Below are 22,720 nucleotides of genomic sequence, written 5' to 3'. Positions count from 1 at the left end.
CTAGTAGGGATTTTTAATCTACCCACCCAGTTTAATCAGATTTTTATTTTTGGAAAATTTTTAAGTTGCTAATTTTACCCCCAATCACTTGAGTTAGTGCTTTTTGCAGAAGCTTTATGTACCTCTTCCCCTTTGCTCTTTCTCTCTTGTTATACATCACACTTTCAGTGTGTGTAAACATCAGAGCAAAGCCACATACTGAAAACTGCGGTGGTCTCTACCCTGTGAAGATCTTTTGTTGTCTCTATAGAGGCCAAGGGAGCCCAGCCTGATCTCTTCCGAGGGGCCATGCTGCCTTGGGCATCAGAGGAGATGAGACCAAGGACCTTGATCATAAAACAGAAACGCAGAGGCAGGCCCTGTGAACCTGGTCCTGGGAAGTGATCTCCAGTCTGAACAGAGCCGTATCCAGTGTCTTGAAGACTTTTTGTGTTCAAGATGAGTGCTGGTCTAACCCTCCCACTGGCTTCCTGGGACCCTAGTCCTCAGAGACCCTTGAGTGGTGATGTTCTGCATCCAGCTTGCTCTGGCTCCAGAGAGCTGATTTTTAAATCTTTGGGAAATTTGCAAGCTGCTTGTTAAACACAGACATTATTAAAAACTTATTTAAATTTCTAGCATAATAAATTATATTAAAAGAAAGCATTAAGTAGTTTCAATTCATCAATTCTAATTATTTTATTGCTGTCTACGCTCTTGAGATTTTTTGTCTGTGGTCTTTGTATAGTGGATATATATTTAATGACATGCTTCTTCTCAGTTCTGTGTTCACTTATATCATGCTAGTAGCTAAAATTGGCCATGAGGAGAGTATTCATACCACAAAAATTGGCAAGTGCTACAAATCTGTTCTTTTTCCCCCTGAATGCTGATAAGGCATTCATCAGCACACCATGTTTTTAGGCAACCACCATTGACCAGAGATAACAACAAAGTATATCAAGTCTGTCTCTTTCCAAACTGGCCCATGGCAGTTTCAAGTCATGCATATTGAATGCCTAAGAGCTATGCCTGAGCTAAATGGAAAACCAATGACTAGTTAAAGGGTTTTTAGCTACAAGGACTTTTTTGTGGCTCAGTAGCTACTTCGGAAGAGTTTTGGGTCAGGACTTCACTGCAAGTTCCTTGTCACAACTCTGTCCTGGCTTACCTTGACATCTGGTGTTTACTCCAAGCTGAGATTTCAAGGAAGGGCAGTTGGAGGCCAAGGGCGGCTCCTAGAGACAGATGGGCAGAGCGTCTGCTTTGGCATCATCCAGGGCATGGGCAGCAGTGGTCCGAGTAAGCACCACTGACCTGCGGGCGGGAGAGAGCCTGCCAGGTTAGCCATGCACTTGGCATCAGGAGAAGGGGATCAAAGCCAGCAGTGGTCACAATGAGGACAAAACCCTCATTGTGGAATATTGTCACCCAAAAGGGATGGGTGACCACCAGGCGTTTTTGGATGAAGTATAAACGACAAAGTATATGTGTGTCTATGTGTTTGTGAAGACAAGGCCGGTGGATACTAAACCTTTCGCATGTATCACGTAGATCCTCCCAGGACAAACAGGAACAACAACAAAACTTGCAATTTTGTTCTCCAATATAAGGTAATTGAAGAGACTTTTGTGGTAAGAAAGTTCATAAATCCATTTATTTTTTTCTGGAAAGCACAAATACACACAAAGATGCATTTGGATCCTCCCACAAATTCATGTTTAAGAATAGTATTTTTCAAATGAGTTATCTGAAAGAGATCCAGAGTAAGGAACAGAAACTTCCAGGAAATGTCCTTGCTCTGTTGCTGTCTCTTAATTGTGAACTTTTTGTAAATTGTTACAACCCTGGATGAATGATGCGAATATAACAGGTTGTAGAATTGGAGAAACGCTAAATCTTTGTTCCTAATGGCAAAACATGTTTTTCTCATTTTCATCAGAATGTGTGATCCATGCCATTTGAAATCAAATTCCAAACACAATGAGCCATTAGTGTAATAGCTCATTACTAACAGCGGTCTTATAAATAATACATTCTTATCATGCACATGCAGCTCGCCGTGAAGCCAGCAAAAGGTATTTCAGGCCATCGAAGTTCCGTTGCGCCAATGCGGCTGTAGATTAGAAGGACATCTCCATGTGAACCAAGATGGATGCCAATTTTCCCTGCCGGGAGTGAGGCTGGCCGCCTCTTTCTGCACATATGGTAGATGGATTGGTTAATCAGCGTCTGCTGAGTCTTGGGCCTAAAATTACAGAGAAGCCAGACAACTGCAGCTACGCAGCCTTTGTTCACGAGTGCAAACAAGACAAACAATCACTTGTTATTTGGGAAAAAAATTAAAATGTTTATTTTGGACTTTTATTAAAGTGTCAATGGCTTTGTAAAACAGCTGTGTAAATCCAGTCTTTTACAGCAAGTAGCATTTGGGGGATCCTGTAAAGAAAAGAATATACATGGAAAAATTGATTTTTAAAAAAATTCTTCTGGAATTTCATGATTGAGGAGAAAACAAAGAGCATCTCACATTTATTTTTTAAAAAACCCTTGAATACATATGTTTTTTAATTAAAGATAGATTGGGAAACAAATAGGTTAATTTTTTTTCTGTGTCATCTAAAAGATTAAACGTTATGATTAATTGATTCTCTGTTTTAGGATGTTAAAGCATTGACCATTTTCTCTGGCTGGGCACTTATGAATAAACACAGCATTTCTGGGAATAGGGAATGCTGTGGTTATTGAGCTCCACTTTCTGAATGGAATATCTCCAAAAATTAAGTCTGAATACTTGAGGGATAGGATCTAGTAAGTTCAGGTTTCTAATAAGAGCAGTCAGAGTCTAAGCGTTCAACTGGGAATTTGCTTAAAACCCACTTACTAATCCATAGGAATTATTTGTGTGAAATTTAAAGGACTATACATTCTCTCTCTCCTTAAATTTTAAATACAGAGAGGAATGAAATACAGAATTAGTAAAGGGACATAATAAGGAACTTCTTCTTTTAAAAAATATTTAATTTTAGTTGTAGTTGGACATAATACCTTTATTTTATTTATTTTTATGTGGTGCTGAGGATCGAACCCAGGGCCTTGCGCATGCTAAGCGAGCGCTCTACTGCTGAGCCACAACCCCAGCCCATAATAAGGAATTCCAGTCACAATCATTTCTCAATATGGAATATGATAGAATTAAAATAGTTTGTTAATTCGTAATTTTTTGGTACCAATAATGGGTCAAGATCAGTTAGTTACTCAATTTCCTACCTATGCATCTCTCGTCAAGGATCCAGAGTCATAGGACCACTGCAAGAAGATCAAAACCCTATGTCTGTTAGGATGCTGAGCAGTGATATATTTGGAGATCAGAGCCATCTAGTGAACCCGCCTGGCCTTACTCAGGTTCACACAACTATTTCCCACCAAACCTTTCCTCAACTTTCCTCCCGTCAGACCATCCAATCAACAAATAAACAAATTCAAGAGAAATTGAAGAGTTCCTACATGATAAGGAGCTAATAATCATGAGTGTTCTCTGAATTGAGGACCAATCATTTGGGCACTGGAACAATGATTCATCTTACCATGAAGGGAGGAAAGTGCATAGGAGACATAGGATTTGTAGGAGGATAAAATGATAAAGACACCAGATGGCAGAGGATATGGGGCAGGCAGGGAGATTGACTAAGAAAGTAAGTTCCAATAGTTCCCTCTCCAGAACTCTCTGGCAACTTCCCTAAGTTACTTGTCCACCTCTAGGATTGTCTGTAGTGGTCTCTTGTTGGACATTTCTTTGAACATGTTATATGTACTTTACATTGTGCTGGACACCAGAGCTACTTAAGGAAGATACTCCTTTCTTTCTTAAGCAACTCAAAGTGCCTGTGAAGTCATCATCAGACCACGTGCCCAGGGCTCATGGAAGTTTCATGGTGATAATCACTTGAGGTCTGATGGAGTAACCAGGTGTTTTGGATGTTCCAGGTGGAAGGTGTAGCTGTCGGGTTCATGAGTGTGTGCTCGAGAGTGAACTTGCCCCTGCTGCACCAGTGCTTCGACTTGGGGCCTTTCCACGGACTCTGTGTCCCTCATCCTGATGACATCCTGGAAACACCACAAGAAATAGATGTTCAAGAAGATCAAGGTATCGTGGCTATCTCAGGGGCATCTCAAGAAATAAAATCCATGCCTTGGACATATTTGTGTTCTTTTTCTTTTAATTATTTTTTAGTTGTAGATGGATACAATATCTTTATTTTATTTATTTGTTTTTATGTGATGCTAAGGATTGAATCCAGTGCCTCACACATCCTAGGTAAGTGCTCTACCACTGAGCTACAACCCCAGACCCCCTATCTGTGTTCTTTGCTAAGTGATAAAACTATAGAGGGCACTTTGCTTTTCCTTCTCCACTCCCCTTTAGGAGTAGTTTCTGTGGTTAATCACATCCTTATACAAATATCTATGGGCAGAGAAGGTCAAAAGTGCATTGGTATATTTAGATATGTTGGCCTTACAGCTAAGAGCTCCCAAATTCAGAATGTTCACTGTTAAAAATAAATTTTGGTAAAATAATTGCTGACATTTCAGGATTTTACACACATGTGCACATTGGCACACGTGCTTAGCTAAAATAGAAAAAAATATTTTTTCAAATTAAAAACTCAAGAAACTGGGTATATTGTTCAGTGGTAGCGTACTTTCCTGGCATGTTCAAAGCCTTGGGTTTTATTCTCAGCATTACCAAAAACTAAAACTAAAAATAAATAAAAGGAACTCAAAAGATTTTAAAAATATTAATCCCAGCAATTAATGCTTCTGTGTTCATGTCTTTGACAAAATCTTACCTAGAATAGGTCTACTGCAAGTAGTCATTTTTAACTTGCTTAACTTGTTTCTAGTTACATGAAATAATAAAATCAACTTTGAAATATTGTCTGTGTCAAGATTTTCACCAAGTTTTGAGGTAATCTCAAACATCTGTGTTTTAATTTAACAAGGGCTCACGGGTATCTTTGCACTGAAGTGTGTTCTTATGGCAGACACATGCAGGCAGGCAAGTGACTTTGGGTATGTTAATTCACTTCTCTAAACCTGGGTTTCTTCATTTGCAAAGTAGAGATAATAGTAATGTTTCCCACGCAGGGAAGCCTTGAAGTTTCACCCAGATAAGCCATGTAAAGTGCTTCTCAAATAAATTCAGTGCTCAGTAAATGTTGATCCTCATTGTTAGCAGAGTTAACTCTTTGTGATTGGCCTTTCACCTATTTGAATCTCTCCAGGACAGAATCAGGGTGTTTTGAATTGCTCTGCTTTCTCCTGTGTGAAAGAATATACCAAGATTGCTCAAATACAGGAAAAGGAATACTTTGGTTGGTGGCATAAGACTTGGAAATCTAGACATAAGAAGGTGATGATTTGGCTGGTCATATCCCCTGGATGGGAAAACCAAGTGCATGAGTGTGCATGCTCTACACACTCATCACAGAGAACTTGTGAGGCCATGGGTGGAGAAGTGCTTGCTTGTTGTACTGATGACAACAGCCTTCATAAAAAAAGATTTGAGGTCATTACTGTTTTATAGTGAAGGCCAGCTTGCCCAGGCTTCTCAGCCAAGAGACATCATAGGAGTGGTCTGAAGGAGCTTTTCTCAATGAGACAGTCCTAAACTCTAATTTGCCACTATCCAATGCGAAACCAAATAGGAGCCTTGTTATGGCTCAATGTTCTCTATATAAAATGGAGATAAAAATAGTATCTAACCCAAATAAGTATTGGGGGGGTTAAATATTAGAAGTTTTGTGATATGCTTAGCTCCGTGCCAAGTCCACAGTAAGTCCTACAAATTTTTAAGTTGTCTTCTCCAGGCTGCTGTTATTACAGACAAGCTGAAAAGATATAATCTCTCCCATCAAGTTCCTCCCAAGTGGCTCTGATGCTACTGCTATTCCCTACATAGAATCAATGGAAAATTCCTGTCTTAGAAACTTAATGAGGGAGGACTCAAATTTAAACAGAATCCTTGACTTAAAATCATACATATGTCTTTGTCTAACAAAAGCCCCCAAGTCTTACTTCTCTTTACTTCCCTCAGGATTTTTGCTTAAAATCAGATGCTCTAGGACAGCTTGGTAAGTGAAAGAAATAGGAAAACTTTTCTTGTTATCTTCTGGACCTTGTTTATTTTTGAAAATCAGCTTTATGTTCACAGATACAAAGATGATTCTTCATGAAATTTTCACCAGGGAACTACTATTGTAGACTCCAAATAACTCAGGGATGGATTTACAAATCATCAACAGCTCATTATATCTAAGAAAAGAGTCATCAACACATTTTGCTGCCATCTTCATATCAACAACAACAAAGAATGAGGCTCCAGAGAAAATTCTAAATGTACTGTGATCTACTGTGACATTTTTTTTTCTGATGAAAGTCCCAAGTTAAAGGAAACATAATTTCCCTAAAATATGAACCAAAATTCTTGTTTCAAATGAACACACATTGTTGTGCCTTGTATCTTGTATCTTGTTTAGTACTTTTTCCATTTCAAAGGTTTTTCATATGTATATTTTCTCATTTTATCCTCAAAACTTGCTGCAGAAGAGCTAGGACAGGTGAAGTTCTGTTCATTTCACCTCTGGTCCAAGCTCATCCAAGGTTTTAAAGCTCTTTATAGGCTGACCCAGAACTCAGATCCAGTCTCTCTCTGCTTCTGTTCAGGGTGACAGTCTTGGTAAGGTGACTTTTTATGTTTTTATTTTTTGTTGCTTGGGATAGAACCCTCTGCCTCATACATTGGTACCATCTACTGCTCAGCTTGTGCTAAAGCAGTAGAATAGGTTGCCAGGAGACATGGAATATGAGACAGAGTTGATTGAGAAATGCTCAGGGGGAAGTTCTAGTGGCAACATGCTGGACAGTTGCTTTACCAGAAAGTCCAGTGGTGACAGGCTGGACAGGTGCATCTTTGCTGCATGAAGTGCACTAGAGGCATAATCTGGACAACATTTACTTCTCCCTGGTTCTCTGATCCACACCAGTTACCACAGGGGGAGGGGTTTTATAAGTTAAGCTGCAAAAACAATGGTGTCACCAGCACTAACTTATTTTGCTCCTTATATGACCAACATCCCAAAGAACAGCTGTCCTGGCAAACATGTAAGATAGTAGATTTTTACAGATAACATTGACTTAATTTCCAGCATACATGAGAGAAAGCCATTGTCCTTCAAGATAGTATGTATCTGATAGAGAGTATGTAGCCTAAACTTGCTCTCATTGTTCCCTTAACTTGGCTAGGTTTAGGGGAATGGAAAGGTGCTTTCCAGGGCATGGTGTCTTACTATCCTCTTTTATTTAAGTATGATTAAGTAAGCAGGCATTCTACCCCTGAGTACATCCCCAGCCCAAGGTGAGTTTTTATCTTGGATGACTATATCAGAAAATGCCAGTGAACAGGTCTGCTTCACTAGATACATGATCAGTTTTTTTCCAGGTCAGTGAGTTATTTAATGAATAGTTACTTTAATGAGTTATCAGTGGACCCAAACATATCCTTCAGATTTTAGTGTGTATGTACACATGCATGTGCACAACTTCCTTCTGCTGGAATCTTCGCCTCTGTATGTGTGAACTTTTCCAGAACTATGGAAGGTCACTTTGACCTATGGTAGAAATTACCAGTGGGAAGTGCCAGGAAATTAACACTCCAGGAGCAGACTTTGCTTCCTAAGTCGAATCCTTATTCCCTCATGGAAGCTTCCTCCGAATACTCCCAAATAAATGGTTGTACTTGAATTTTGGGATCAAGGTCTATTTTGAAGAGAACCCAGATAAGCAATACTACTGGTCAGGTCTTTTCCTACCAGCTATGAAATCATTTATGTATATTAACCACAATGGAGTGGAGTTAGGGTCCACCAGCTGTGAGAACTTGCAATTGCACACCAACCTCAACCCTTCCAAGCAGAAAGATGTCAAGACTGAACATTCTTTAGCTAACATGGCAGCTTTCCTTTTCTAGTTCTTTACGTACATTATGATTAGCCTACTGTTCTTCATCATTTCAGCCTTATGTTTCCATTGAATCTAAAAAGTTTAACTATGCACATTTAGTTTGCATTTTACCTGAGTTAAAATGCTCCCCATTTTGCATATCTTCGCATTTGTAAATTTTGGGACTTCACTGGGACCAATGAGAACAAGTTCCAAGGATGCAGATTTTTTTCCCAATATAGGGAAAAACTTGTAAAAGTTTATTTTTTAATTATTGGAGAACTTAGTTGAGAAGTAACTGGTTCCTGGAATGTTGGAAAAATTCACAAACAGTAATACATATTAGGAAAAAAAAGGCTTTCTGCTTGTGTAGGAGATTGTACTAAGAGAACCCCTTAAATGTTTTGTACTAATTATTTAAATGTTAATATAATAAGAACCCCTTTTAAAATAAGAGTCTTTGCAAATAGTATGGAACCACATCAAGATGTTCCATATGCAGTTAATGAATATTCTCCTTTGGTAACAATAAAAGGGCCCCAAATGATGGTTGTTTTTTTTTTTTTTTTCCAATTGGCCACACCACTGGCCCTGTGTGGCATTTGCAAATCAAGCTGTGTCTTTTGTTACCTACATCATCACAATAATGATTTTGGAATCAGAATTGAGCTGGCAATTTTCTTGATGATGCATACAGCAAAATAGGACACAGCCTGTGTTTCCACAGCTGTATTGGCATCACCATGTTTAATAGTTAATAAAAAAATAAAAACAAGCAAACAAAACAAAACTTTTGTTCCTCATGTAGGCCTGTGTGTTCTGGGCAGCACAAATCTCTTTTAAAAGACCCCTGCAAGGTTCAGACTTGTAAATCTCATTACACACCCGGGGCCCACCTTACAAAATCTCTGTAGAATTTGAAGTGCTCTTTGGCAGGGAGAAATTTAATTTTATATAACAGAATTGTGGGCTTTCAAAAGGATAATTAGAGTAACCCCTTGTAACCAAGCTATCTAGGAGGTGTTGCTTATTATACATTAAAAGGCTCTTCAAAATAATAATTTTCATAATATCCCCATGTTAAAACAGCAATGTCACCTTTAATATTATTTTAAAAATCACCTCTTACTGTCAGGAAATATTTCTTTATGTGTTATCTAATTTCTTTTCATTGAACTTACATTTGCTTCTTACCATAGTTTGTCCCTCTTCTGTTCACTGGGAAACATCTGGAATCACTCTCAATGTGCCAGAGCTAAAAAACAATGACTAAATTCTTATTTATTGTGTATTAAATACTCCCAGGTCTTTAATCCTCTCATCCTAAGTTCCATTTTTTATTCCCAGTCCCCTTCTATTTTACTTTATTTTTCTCTTAACACAGAATCCAAATATGAATGAAAAAACACCCATTGTGGAGCATGGCAATATCCCGGCCAATGTATTTGCATTACATATCTCAGGACATTTTTTGAATACTAGTCATGTTCTCTAGTCATTTAACTAGTGAACCACTAGGACTTTATATTAATTTTATATGACTGCCATAACAAAGTACAATGGACGGGATGGTTTAAAAAACAGAAATTTATTTTCTCATAATTCTGAGGTCGCAAGTCTGAGATCACTGTGTTTCAGCAGGATTGTTTTCTTCTGAAGCCTCTTTCCTAGGGTTGCCATTGGCCAATTTGCCCCTGTCTTCACACAGGCTTCTCTCTGTACCCACCTGTGTCCAGATTTTTTCTTCTTAAGAGAACTCTAGTAATATTGGATTAAGGCTCACTTCAGTGAACTCATTTTAACTTAATTATCTCTTTAAAGATCCTACCTCCAAATAGTCTTCCTGTTCTGAAGTACCAGGGGTTCAGACTTCAACATATAGAGTTCTGGGATGGTCGGGTGGGAGGAGACAGAACACAGTTGAAGAAGCAGCTCCATAGTATCTCCCCCCCTTCCCTGGTTCCTGAGTGCTATATGTTCAGGGTGGGGGCCATTTCAGTAATATTTATGTTCTTTCATAAACCGACTTTCTTCCCCTGGCTGGATACAAGCTGCAGTCACGTAGCCCTCTATCCTTGGAATGACTCCCTTCCCCCACCACTCCATTTCTCACTGAATGGGTTTCTCTGCTCTGGTGTGGGTTTCAGATGTCCCTCGGAAAGGAGCTCTACTCAGCCTGCTGTCCCCTAGCTACCTCACTTCCCAGGGGACAGGACAAGTTCTAGGGCCCTTTCCCATCTCTCACTTAGAGGGCACACCATGTTATTGGCACCCAATATGCCATTTTATCCCCCACTATGATTTGGGTTTTAGCATCTCAGTTCTCCCTCCTACCTCTGCCTTTTTTTCCTTATGGTTTGGCAGTATGGATCTTCTGTGCCTTCTAGCTGCAAAGCTATGATAATAATGTGGATAGTGGCAGCAACGTCGGATATACTTAATGATGCAAAGCCTAATGAATCAACTTACATTTGTTCCAATTCACAATTTGTGTTTTATTTTTAAGCCACTCAGTGTCTTTAGCATCTGAAGGTAACCAGATTGCCTTCTTCCAAAGTTTTAGCTACTCTTAGCCAACTTCAGTTTTCTAGAATTAACCATTTGAATTTAGTGCTTTGCTAGAGATGTTGATAAATAATAACTTAATAAATAATACCAGTCCTATGCTGAGGCTGAATTGGTTATCTTCAAGGTTGACAATCTGTCTAGAGGTTCTATAGGGCTGAGCCCTTGAGCTTGTATTATCCCAGGAAGAATATGAGCCAGACCTGAAACCCAGAGCTTGCTGCTAGGGACACAGCCCTAAAAGCCCCCTGAGTGAGCCTAAGGGTTATTTAGCAAAACCTGTTGCCGATTTTCCTTCTTCATTCCAATGCTGGTTTCCAAACCCTTTCCAGTATCTTCAAAAACAACAGCAGCAACAAATGATGGCAACCACTTAAGAACCTATTATTTTGCAGAGAGGAAGCCTCTCTGATCCACATTCCTATTCTCCTCTTCAGCCCCGGGAGCAACCTGTGATATGACTCAGCCTTGCTCTCCAGCAGTCAGATTCATTTCACAATGGTGGAACTACAAACGCATTTTGATATAGGGCCTGGAGGTCTTTGAAAGAAAAGTGGCTTTATTTTTATTCGTTATGATCATTATGTGCTGGGATTATTTTCTCAGTAGGCGATGTCTCTTTTGCCCATATTTATGAAGCAGGGGAGAAGGCATTTAATGAATTTCAAGAGTGTATTTGACTGTAAAACACATCTCAGCATATTCACATGTAAATAACCCTTTTATTTATTCTCTCTGGTGACCTTTTTTCTTTTGGGGGTAGATCACAGTTTGTTGTTGTTTTCCATTTCCAAATGGGAGGCTGAATGATAATAATGAAAGATTATGCAAAAAAAAATCCATGTTTAAAATAATGTTGATATGCCACTTGTGTTGTAGGATAATTATAGTAATTTGGCTATTACACTATATGGAAGCAGGAGTTGGTTGCTAGAAAACACGGTGATAGGGGTGATTCAAGGGATTTTCATCCCAACTGGCTGTTTGATCCCGCTGACTTTTCTCTTGAAAATCAATTGCTTGCCACGAATACTCTGAATTTCCCCTTGATTAAATTGGCTGTTGGTGGGCTGCACCCACTGCACAGGGGTCACTGTGAGTTCTGTCTGTTTACAAAGGGTTTTTGATGACTCTTAAAATATCATGGGCCAAATTTAATCTGAGCAAAGCAACTAAGGAAGCAATTACTAAAAACCACAGTCTTTGCACATAGCAACAAACAAAGGAAAATTTATTAATTCTGATGTACAACATGAAGCGAGTTATTTTTTTACTGGGTTATAAGCCTTCTCCCCACTGCATTTTGCTTGAATTTTTGGTGTTTCCAGACCTCCAAGGCCCCATGGGCTTGCTCACACAAAATGTGGGAGAGGCACATGGAAGCATTTTTGACAACTTTCCCATTTTCCCTCAAGGTTATTAATAGACTCAGGTCTTTATGAATCAGTGACAGTAAATTTGATTTTTCTTGAAAAGCCTCATTTAGTATAATGAAGATTAAAAATTATTAGCCTGGTTCTGAGTATAAGTCAATGGAAGAGTGTGGTTTAACATTTGTGAGGCCCTGGTTTCAATCCGCAGCACCAAAAAAAAAAAAAAAAAAAAAAGAAAGAAAGAAAGAAAGAAAGAAAAAAAAAGAAAAAGAAAAGAAATAAATTATTAGCATACAGTTGTAGAAATGGGTGTGTATTTGTGTGTGTGAGAGAGAGAATATATATATCCAATTCTGTGTGGAAAAAGACTCCAAACTTTTTTTATTGAATGCTGATTTAAATCTATACAAAATAGCTTGGAGTAAAGAGAAAAATAAGCAAATCACACACACACACACACACACACACAGTGTGTGTGTGTGTGTGTGTGTGTGTGAGTGATGGAAGTAGTGCTCTTATTTATTTATTTATTTATTTATTTATTTATTTATTTATTTTCTTGATACTGAGGATTGAATCCAGAGCTTCTCTAGCACTGAGTGACACTCTAGTCCTTTCTATTTTTCATTTTGAGACAGGGTCTCTCTAAGATGCTGGGCCCAGTTCTATACATTTTAAAAAGTGAATGGACCCTTAATTAAATGGAATGCTAATTTAATTTAATTATATATTGTTTAGTTAAATGGAAACAGCCTTAAATTTGCAAACAAGATGAATGTACTTTTTTTTTTTGAGAGTAAGTAAGCTAGCAATATGATATAGGTCACCTTTGAATACTTCAGTGTATATTTCCTACACAGGGGGACATAATCCTTTACAACCTCCACCAAAATCAGGGCATTAACATGAATAAATTAATCAATGTCAATAGATTAATCCACCGATTAGACTATAACTCATCTGATTTTACCTCTGAAAATTTTGGCATTGTCTCCCACATGAGCTTTTGGGGGATACTTCATGTCTAAACTATAACAGTCTTACTATCTTTAAGTTTGGAATGGTTCTTTAGTCTTTCCTTGACTTTTAAGATCTGGATACTTTTGAGGATTGTAGGCCCATAAATTTTGGAGAGCATACTTTATGTTCATGATGATTTCCATGTTGTGTAGAGGGCATGATTTCCATGTTGTGTTTGAGTTCTTAGTTCGTCTTATCTAGGATGACACATTTTTAGTCTGTTCCATTACTGATGATGAGTGTCACTTTGATCACTTGATTAAAGTGATGCTTTTAGTAAAAACTTAAAATTATTTCTGCTATACTTATCTGTGCAGAGATCTATAATAATTTTTTTTCATTTCCTGTGGTTCTGGTAATCAAACCAAGGGTCTTATACATGGTAGGCAAGTACTCTACTCTATCCCAGCCCAGTTTCTTTATTCCTGATCTCTACATTGTCTCTGCTTCTATGAATTTGACTGTTTTAGACACCTTCATAAATGGATCATGCATTACTTGTCTGTGACCACCTTATTTCACTTAGCACAATATCCCCAATCTCCTTAATGTTCTTACATATTACAGGATTTCCTTCTTTTTTAAGGCTGCATAACATTCCTTTGTATGTATGTAGTATATTTTAATTATCCATTAAAGATATCCTTAGTTATCTTTTTTATTATTATGTTTTAGTTTAATTGCATTGAAGACAGAGAGTCTACTCTGTTTGGTTTAATCTTTAACTGTCATTCTTTATTAATCTCACCAGTGGTATATAAATTTAATTGGTATTTTCTTTCCATTATAATTTGTAACTACATAAATAATTCATTGCCATAATAATGTTTCCAACAACCAAACTACAAACTAAAGTGTAATATCACAATGAACTTGTATGGTTCTTTTTGTCTGGGGTCAGTTAGGCAGCTCTGCTGATTTTGGCTGAGTTTTCTCACATGTCTTGGGTTGGTTGGGTATAAGCTGATCTCGGCTACCCTCTTCTCTGCTCCATATTCCTCTAATCCCTTAGCAAGCTATATTGGGCATGTTTCATGGTGATGGTAGAAGTGCAAAAGAACAATTAGAAACATGAAAGACCTCTTCAGATGTAGGCTTTGTATCAATATATGTCATGTGTCCTGAGCAGGGTATATGGCTGAGCCCAGAATCAGAGTAGAGGATGCTACATGGTAAAGGATCTGAATACAAAGAATGTAAAGAATTCACGTCATCATTACAACCCATGTTCACATACACAAAAAAATGTTGCTGATGATTTTTGTCTTGATCTTCCTCCTAACCTTAGGAGACAACTCAAATTTAGCATTAGTTATCTTGTTGGTAAAATAACAATGGGAAAATGGTTATCTGTTTTCCTGGAGGAGGCTCAAACTATAGTCTCATCTCAAGTTAATGATCTAAGAATTACTAATGCTTTGAGCTCAAGTTTATCATACTGTAAAACCTAAAGTCTGTGCTACATCTTAGATGGGAGGAATTTAATTGAAAAATATAAAACAAGCCCTTGTCCTCTTTTATGAGGCTGCCTAAAATTTTTCTTGGTATTATTATGAACTTTATTACTAGTCTCTTGCAATTTTTTTTTCAGTCATTAGGAAAATTTTGAGTTCATTCCATATTTCAGACTTTAGGAGCCTGGTCTATATGGTAAATGTAGTACCATCCACTGGCCAAATAAACATGCAGGATAAACAAATCTACAGGAGAATAACTCCTCCTAAGGATAAAAAATTGTGATAGAAACCATAGTAGAATTACAACTAGGTCATCTTGGGAACATTAATCAGCACAGACTTCATAGAGAAGAAAAACTTTTTTGAGTTAAAACTCAGGAACAACTTGGAGCTGTCTTTATGTTTTGGATATGAGCTATCCCCACAAGCTCATGTGTGAGACAGTGCAAGGATTTTCAGGGGTGAAATGATAGATTATGAGACTTGTAACCTAATCAGTGGATTAATCCGCTGAAGGATTAACTGGGTGGTAACTATAAGCAGGGAGGGTGTAGCTGGAGCAGTAGGTCACTGGGGATGTGCCCTTGGGATTCATATTTTGTCCCAGGTGAGCAGAGTTCTCTCTGATTCCTGATTGCCACGTACTGAGCAGCTTTCCTCCTCTACACCCTCTACCATGATGCTCTACCTCACCCAGAGCAATGATGTCAGCCATCTATGGACCAAGATCTCTGAAACTGTGAGCCCCAAATAAACTTTTCCTGTTCTAAAATTGTTATTGTCCATTCTTTTGGTCACAGTGATGCAAAAGCTGACTAAAACAAGCTGTCTGAGTGAGGAAATTGAAACATTTTCTTTCAGTTTATTGAAAAAAAAAGCATGCAGAATAAGGGGGTGTTTGAGACCATGCTTATTAGAGAAAAGTACAAATTCAGAGTTGCTGGAGCATCAAGAGAGACAGTTGCGGGAGACAAAGCAGGACACGAGAGGGAGGCCAGGAGATTTAGGCCTTGCACCACCTCTTAATAGGCCATTCAATTATAAACCCATCAACAGGTTAATGAGATAAAAGCCCCGCTTCTGAACATTTCTACATATCTCTCTGGACCCCTTTCCAAGTTTCTGTGAGGCTATATTCCTAGATTTCTTCTTGCTGGACTTAGAGATACATGTCACCAAACATGGCAGTACCAGTACTTATTATTGTCAGTTTTAAACTGGCCAGTTTGATAGGTCTGAAAGAAGACAGCATTGTTTTAACTTTATTTCTGCAAATCCTTTTGAGGATGAACACTTTTCATATGCTTATTGGCCACTTGTATTTTCAATCTGTTTTCTTCCTTTGTCTGTTTTTTCTGTTTCCTAGAATTTGATCATTGGCATATTATAGGTGTTGCAAATATTTTCTCCACATATCTACTTATTAAAAAAAATTTTAAAGGGTTTCTTCCAACAGAACTTTAGTGTGCTAAATATGTCATTATTATTCTTTTTTGACTTCTGCCTTCCACATTTCTAAGGAAAGCTTTTCCACCCACAAGGTTATGAAATATTCCCCTGTATTTTCTCCTAGTAATTTCAAAGTGGTTTTTAAAAAATGCTTCAAGTTGTAATCTATCTGCAAATGATTTTTGTGTCTAATATGAAATAGAGGTAGAAATTTATTTTTTTCTCATGTTCTTACCCAACACTATTAATTGTATATAGTTTATTCTTTTCTTCATGAATTTTAAATGCCATTGTTAACATTTATCAACATTTCATAACTATCTGGCTCTATTTTTACTTCCATTTTGTTCTATTTCTACTGCAATAGGTCACTGTTTTAATAACTAGTCAGGAGGTATCTGAGCTAGGTATTTGACTTTCCAGCTTAACTAACTTTGTGGTAAATGCACTTCAGATAAGTAGTCTCACTTAGAGAGAAAGCCCCAGAAAACTCTGCCTCCACTCCTACTAGAAATCACTGGTTCATAACTTCTAAGCTACTCAAATAACAATTAAACTTGCAGCTCTGTGGTGTTTTCTGTTGTGTGTTATATAATACCACTGCCTTGACTTTTCCCTGGGATAGCATGTCACATTTGAAGACCTCAGGGTGCATTATGAACATTAACTAATTAAACTTCACAAAACCCAAGAGAGGTTGCAGAAAGAGATTTAGCATCACCTCGCCCAGTTCTGAAATGCAGGCACCTCTGGGGACAAGGGTGGCAGCTGCCTAATAATAAACTGCAACACTTCACGACAGTTTAGTCAAGACAATTAGTCATTGTAGTTGGTAATTGTCTCTTGAGCACTAGGCTGTCAAATAGTTAAGTCATCAGGATCATCAGTTCACTGCCAATGGAATCCATTCTTTAAGATGTTTTTACTTTCTAGTGATTTTATCCTAATTAGAAAAGAAATGTGTGTACAGTATGGGTCCTCATTTCTTTTACTTGTGCTTTTTGTAGTTCTTCAGATTTAAAACTTAAAGGAGGAAGAAAGTATCTCTCTCTCTTTTGTGTGTGGGGGGTGGGGGGGGAGGCAATCCCCGGGATTGGATTCAGGGCACTTGACCACTGAACTACATCCCCAGCCCTATTTTGTATTTTATTTAGAGTCAGGGTCTCAGTGAGTTGTTTAGCACCTCACTGTTGCTAAGGCTGACTTTGAACTTGCAATCCTCCTGTCTCAGCCTCCAGAGCAGCTGGGATTACAGAGAAGTATCTCTTTTTTTTGCAAAGGTACCACTTTAAAATAAAGAGTTATTGATATGAGTGGGTTTTTTTTTCATTCCAAAATTTGCAACTAAGCAAAACTAATTGATGGTAAAAGTTTGAATAGTTGTATTGATTAGTCAGGGAGAAGGGAAGCTTCTGCATGCTGTAAATCCTTCATTCACTTGTGTAGTTGTTACATAAGAGTGATATACATAGGAAAAATATGAACTCATATTTCTGTATGCATTTGCTCACAACAATAAAGTAAATCTATTTCAATTCCCTGTATCTTTGTAAGAAATAGGTAAGAAACATTTGTGATACAGTAATTTGGGTTGAGACGTGTCTGTAGGGGCTGTTGCCTTGGTGGGCATTGCAAGAAAACCAAGGAAGAAGAGGAAGCAGAGTGGACACTGAGCTGCCTCTGGCCTTGCAGTGTCTGATGGGTGGTTAAAAACACAAAGAGTAGCCACAGTGTCTCTGGAGGCCTCTAGAGGGTTCAGGTCCTCTGGTGCATCTGGCTAGAGCATCCTGGGACTGCTCTTAGATAAGGCCCAAAGGCTGAGAGCAGATGTCATGGTTAAGAATCCCCTAGCAGAGTAGGCCCTGGGTGAGACAAAAGAAGTGCAGGCATTCCTGTGATGATGATGTCTCCCAAATTGTTCCCTTTCAGTCACAGAAAATGGAAAGGGGAGCACTTTCTATAGAAAATGGGAATTTTTTGCTCATTGTAATTTTTAAGGAAGATTAAATATTCTGATTATTGATGTTTTAGACATATTAAAATAACATTCAACTCAACTCTTGCAAGATAGAAAAGTGAATTTCATGGCTATTGGTAAACCCCAATTTCACAGTATTTCCAAACAAAGACAAAGCAGCTCTTGTGTTAATCCTTGGCAGTCTATTAGCACTGATATTGCTGATTGTGGTCTTTTCCACCTTCTGTCTTAAGATCCTTTTAAATTCTGTCATAATCAGTTGTTTGTAAACTTCAAGGGGGATACCAGCAAAGGATCTCATTGTCCAGGGACTGGCAAATATTGGGGCCTTCTGTGTACCACGCTCAGGCCCAAGACCATCATGCATAACAGTTCATCTTCATAGCTCTCCTGGGGAAGGATCAGAGAAGTTGAGGAGGAACTTTTCCTGGACCTCTGTGTCAGAGTCAGGATTGAAGTGGGCTGGAAAGAACCTGTTATTTTCACCTCCAGTTGCTGCCTTCTGAAATTTAAGTTTTCAGATAATCATAGTTTAAAATACATGATCATGCTGCCCAATTTCCTGTGGTTTCATAGATATTTATCATCTATTTTCTGTTCTTATTCTATTCTTTCTCCCAAAGATGCTGAGCTCATGAGTAACAGGCTAGGAGTCCAGAGAATTTCTGGGGAGCCAGAGGAACCTCTATATACAGAGGCCATGGAGAACATCCAGGTAAGGGAGACCATTTTCCCATTTCTGGGGCCTGGAGATGGGCCTGGGGCTACTTGTGGCATTGGGAGCATCTCTGGTGCTGGGGTCATTACCCAAAAGTTGTAGCACATGGTACAGAAAGGCCCTACTAGCTAAGGCTGAAGAGACCACACACATTTATAGTGGGCAAATCAAAGCTTCACTGATAAAGTGCAGAACACATGTCAGAACAAGATTTTAATCATTCCCCACCTTCATTCCTACCCATTCCCTGTCTTGAGGAGGAGGAGGCAAATAAAGTTGTTATTGGAAGCTCATTAGGAAATGTGGACTTTCTAAAGAGACTCACACACTTTCTGCATATTCAAATATGGCAGCATGTTTCTTCCTGTTCTGATTGGGCCTTATAAACTACAGAAACATCTGCCACAGCTCCCTGGATAGATGCCAGGTTTACTGCTCTTGCCTGGTCTCAGGAGTAACCCTTCTTGGTCCCTCCCCTCCTGCTATATCAGCATGACTTTAATAGAGCTCTGTGTGTGCTGCTGCCACCTATCATGACCTAATAAGGGAGATAACCCATACCTAGGGCCTGAGTGTGGTACACAGGATGCCCCAAGATTTGGTGGGAGGACTCCAGAATTCGTCCATCTTTCCATCTCTGCTAACCTCTGACAGCTAATGACTTCATGTAATTAAAAATGATCACATTTTCTGGGTTCTGGGTCCTGTATGGGTTCAGTGTATGTCCCTTATATTCTTAGGAACAAGGCCACTCAGGTCTCTTCCTGAGTCTTAGCACTACTTCGCCTGGATTGTCCTCTCTGATTTTCATGTTGACCTTATGGAAAAATACATGCTGATCTCCCAAACTACAAACAAACTCAGCCTGTAGCTGGTTGGGTGTCGTATTTCAAATACTGATTTATTTTCTGCATGGAGATCAGAGGCCCACACAAGTGCTGAGGGTACTACAAAACCAGTCTGAAACTAGTTGTAGCATGATGGGAATAGAAGAGGGGAAGCATCCCAGAAGAGGGGGCTAAGAGGGGACCAGAACCCTTTAAAGATTATATGGCATGGGTGATTTTATTTTTCAGGTTTTTTTTTAATTTGATTATATGGCATGGGTGATTTTATTTTTCAGGGTTTTTTTTTTATTTGCATGGATGATTGAAGGAAATGAACCTACTAATGGAATTTAAAGCAAGGAAGGGAGGGGGGGTACATAGAACTTGTACTTCTAGCCAAGATGGAGGAACAGAGGCTGGATTTATTATCCTGCCTGAAACAACCAAAAATGGATAGTTAATGAAACAACAGTTTTCAAAATACTGCTCTCACTGTAACAAAGAACAGTGATGCCTGAGTGTGGTGAAAAATAAGTCAAGTGAATCCCATGATCGCCCCAGCTTACTGCCTTGAGAGAATTTCCAGGCCATCTCACAGGATAGGAGAAACAATCAAACTTCCTGAAATGAAGAGACAGAACTATAAGTTCATGGAGACTAAATTCACTGAAGAGTGAAAGAGTAGCAGAGAGGAGAGAGATACAGAGAGAGCATACCATCTATCAGCAAGCATCATTTTTGAATATTCAGCTGGGTAACAATCAGAGGAGTACTACTAGGGAAGAAACTACTAAGTCAGTTTGAGGAAAGAAACTTCCCAGAGGATTAGTGTTAATAGTACTCAGCGCTACTATAAGACTGGGAATATAGTTCTTGTCTTTACCAGCCAGACTGGAAAACCTTATGATTCATAAGGCACTGGGAAAATGGCACAGAAGCATATTGCCTCAGTAATGGGGAATAAAGCACTGATCCAGACCTGTGCAATATATCTTTAGAGCAAAAACTAAAAGGATGAGACTCTTCATGTAACTTAACTGATCCCAGACGAAATTCAAGAACATTATCCTGCACCCAACTAAGTGAAATTCACAGTGTTCAGAATCCAATAAAAAAATACCATGCACTCAAAAAAAAAAAAAAAAAAGAAAGAAAAAGAAACTGGGAATATATGGTGCATAAAGTGGAGATAAATTCATCAATTGAAACTGCCCAGATCTGAAACAGATGTTAGAATTAGTGGAGAAAACCAAAAAGACAGTAATTATAACTTTATTTCATACTGCCAGAGGTTAAAGACAGACATATAAAAGGTAAAAATTCTCCAGATCAAACTTCTAGAAACAAAACCACAAAGTATAATCTGAAAAATACACCTGAAGAAATAAAATTAGACATTGTAGAGGAAAAGGTTAGTGAACTTGAGAAAGTTTTTTTGTTGTTGTTTGTTTGTTTTTTGTTTTGTTTTTAAAGATCAGTGTATCTGAGATTTGGTATAACTTTGAGGACTTAAAATTTGTGAAATTGCAATCTTATAGAAGAGAGAAGTTGAGGTAGGAAAAATATTTGAAAAAATAATGAACCAAAAATCCTTAAATTTGATGGAAAACAAAACCACTCATAGATACAAGAAGTTCCAGAAACAACAAGCACCAGAAACACAAAATTGTACCAGAGCCAACCTTGATCAAATAATGAAATACCAGTGATAAAGAGAAAATCTTAAAAGCATCAGGGGTTGGGCATGAAGGAACAAGTTTGGAACAGGGACAAAGGTAAGAATGACAACAGAGTTCTTGTTGAAAACAATGCAAGGAGACAGTGGAGTCTTCTTTTCCTTCTCCTCCGTATATCAATGCTCAGGATCAAACCCAGGGCATTGCACATGCTGGGCACAAACTCTACCACTGAGTTACACTCCTAGCCCTGAAGTCACATCTTAAAATAAACTGTCATTTAGAATTTTATACCCAGTAAATACCCTTCATTTGAAAATCAAGGTGAAGGGGGAGTGATGTCAGCAAGATGGTTAACTAGAGGTGCCTGATGCACTTCTTGCTACAAAAAAGGCCAAAACAAAGAAAAAAATAATAGCTATTTCACTGGAATGTTTGAGACAGAGCTTCTGAAGGCAGTGGAAATGGATGTTAGAATTAGTGGACAAAACCAATAAGACATGTCACAGAACATGACCTTCTAAAGAAAGGTAATACACCACAGCAACTGTCATTCTCTTCTCTTGTGATCAACATTGAACCAAGAGGGACTTCTTGTGTCTGAGAAAGTAAGTACAATGCCATGGGCAGTGGAAGTATTCCTGATAGTTCTATGCAGCCCTCATAGGGCCTGAGCCCTGTATGGGGAGTTACTGAGTTACCCGACATTGCATTGTCATAGAAAAACATCCCAGCCCTTGTTGTGCCCTCCTCCACCCAGATTACTGCTACAAAGTGCCATTTTGAGAACCTACCCATTGGGGTCCTTCAAAGCAGCTGAGCACCCACTTCATTTGGCTTATCTGACCTATCCCTGTGAACTAGCCCACCTCCTGATGAACCTTCCTGCTTCCCATGACCTGAGGAAGCAGCCGGGCAGCTACCCTAAATGGCTCAGCCCACTGAGGCACCTAGAAAGTAGATGGTGGCTCTACTCACCTTCCCATGGCTTTAGAAAGCAGCTGGACAGCCTTCCCTGAATGACTAGGTCCACCGAGTGCCCCAGAAAGCAGCCAGGCAACCTCTCCTATCCTCCCTGTGGCCTGAGAAGCATCCAAGCAGCTAATCTGAATGCCTCGGCATACTGGGCCTCTCAGGAAGCAAATAGGCAACCCTGCCCAGCCATGAGAAGCAGCTGGGCAGTTTTCCCTGAGTTAGTTTGTCCAGCAAGGTGCCACAAATTCACTTGCACAGCCCTTAAACAGTGGTGAAGGTCTTTTTCAGGCCCACTAGTGCAGCCTGGCCCCTTAAAGCTGATGGAAACGGAAAGGCACCCTGCCTCCAGTGTTATACCAGCCACATCTAACCTACACAGCCTGCAAGAGCAGCCCCATCCTCACACAACCTGTGAAAGGTGATAGGCATCCCACACCCCCTCTCGTGTATGCCACACTCAGGGCCACTGGCAAACTCACTCCACTCATGAGAGCTGCATAACAACTGGCTGAGCTCTCCCCGAAATAAAGCTGAAATAAAGATTTGTGCCTATGCACAAAATGTGGAAGGATTCATCACCAACAGACCCACATTATAAAATATATTAAAGGAAATCCTTCAGGCAGAAGGACAATGATACCCAAATGGAAATCTGCATCTGAACAGAGATGAAGAACATTGAAAATGATAAAATGAATAAAT

At 38.9% G+C, this 22,720-nt stretch overlaps 1 protein-coding gene across 5 annotated transcripts in view; it reads left to right on the top strand.

Annotated features, from left to right (window-relative positions):
* Cfap61 (cilia and flagella associated protein 61) overlaps positions 1–22,720 on the top strand; it is a 251,648-nt gene that overhangs the window by 38,894 nt on the left and 190,034 nt on the right. For all 5 annotated transcript variants that reach the window (XM_021723124.3, XM_005320425.4, XM_040275760.2 and 2 more), the window contains 2 exons: positions 3,967–4,126; positions 18,446–18,537. In XM_021723124.3, coding sequence (XP_021578799.2) covers positions 3,967–4,126; positions 18,446–18,537 — 252 coding nt within the window. The remainder of the gene's footprint in view (positions 1–3,966; positions 4,127–18,445; positions 18,538–22,720) is intronic.

Source organism: Ictidomys tridecemlineatus, chromosome 5 (assembly GCF_052094955.1).
Source record: "Ictidomys tridecemlineatus isolate mIctTri1 chromosome 5, mIctTri1.hap1, whole genome shotgun sequence".
In the NCBI taxonomy this organism is placed as follows: domain Eukaryota; kingdom Metazoa; phylum Chordata; class Mammalia; order Rodentia; family Sciuridae; genus Ictidomys; species Ictidomys tridecemlineatus.
Note: the sequence above shows the minus strand (reverse complement) of the source record. Positions and strands in the feature narration are given on the sequence as shown.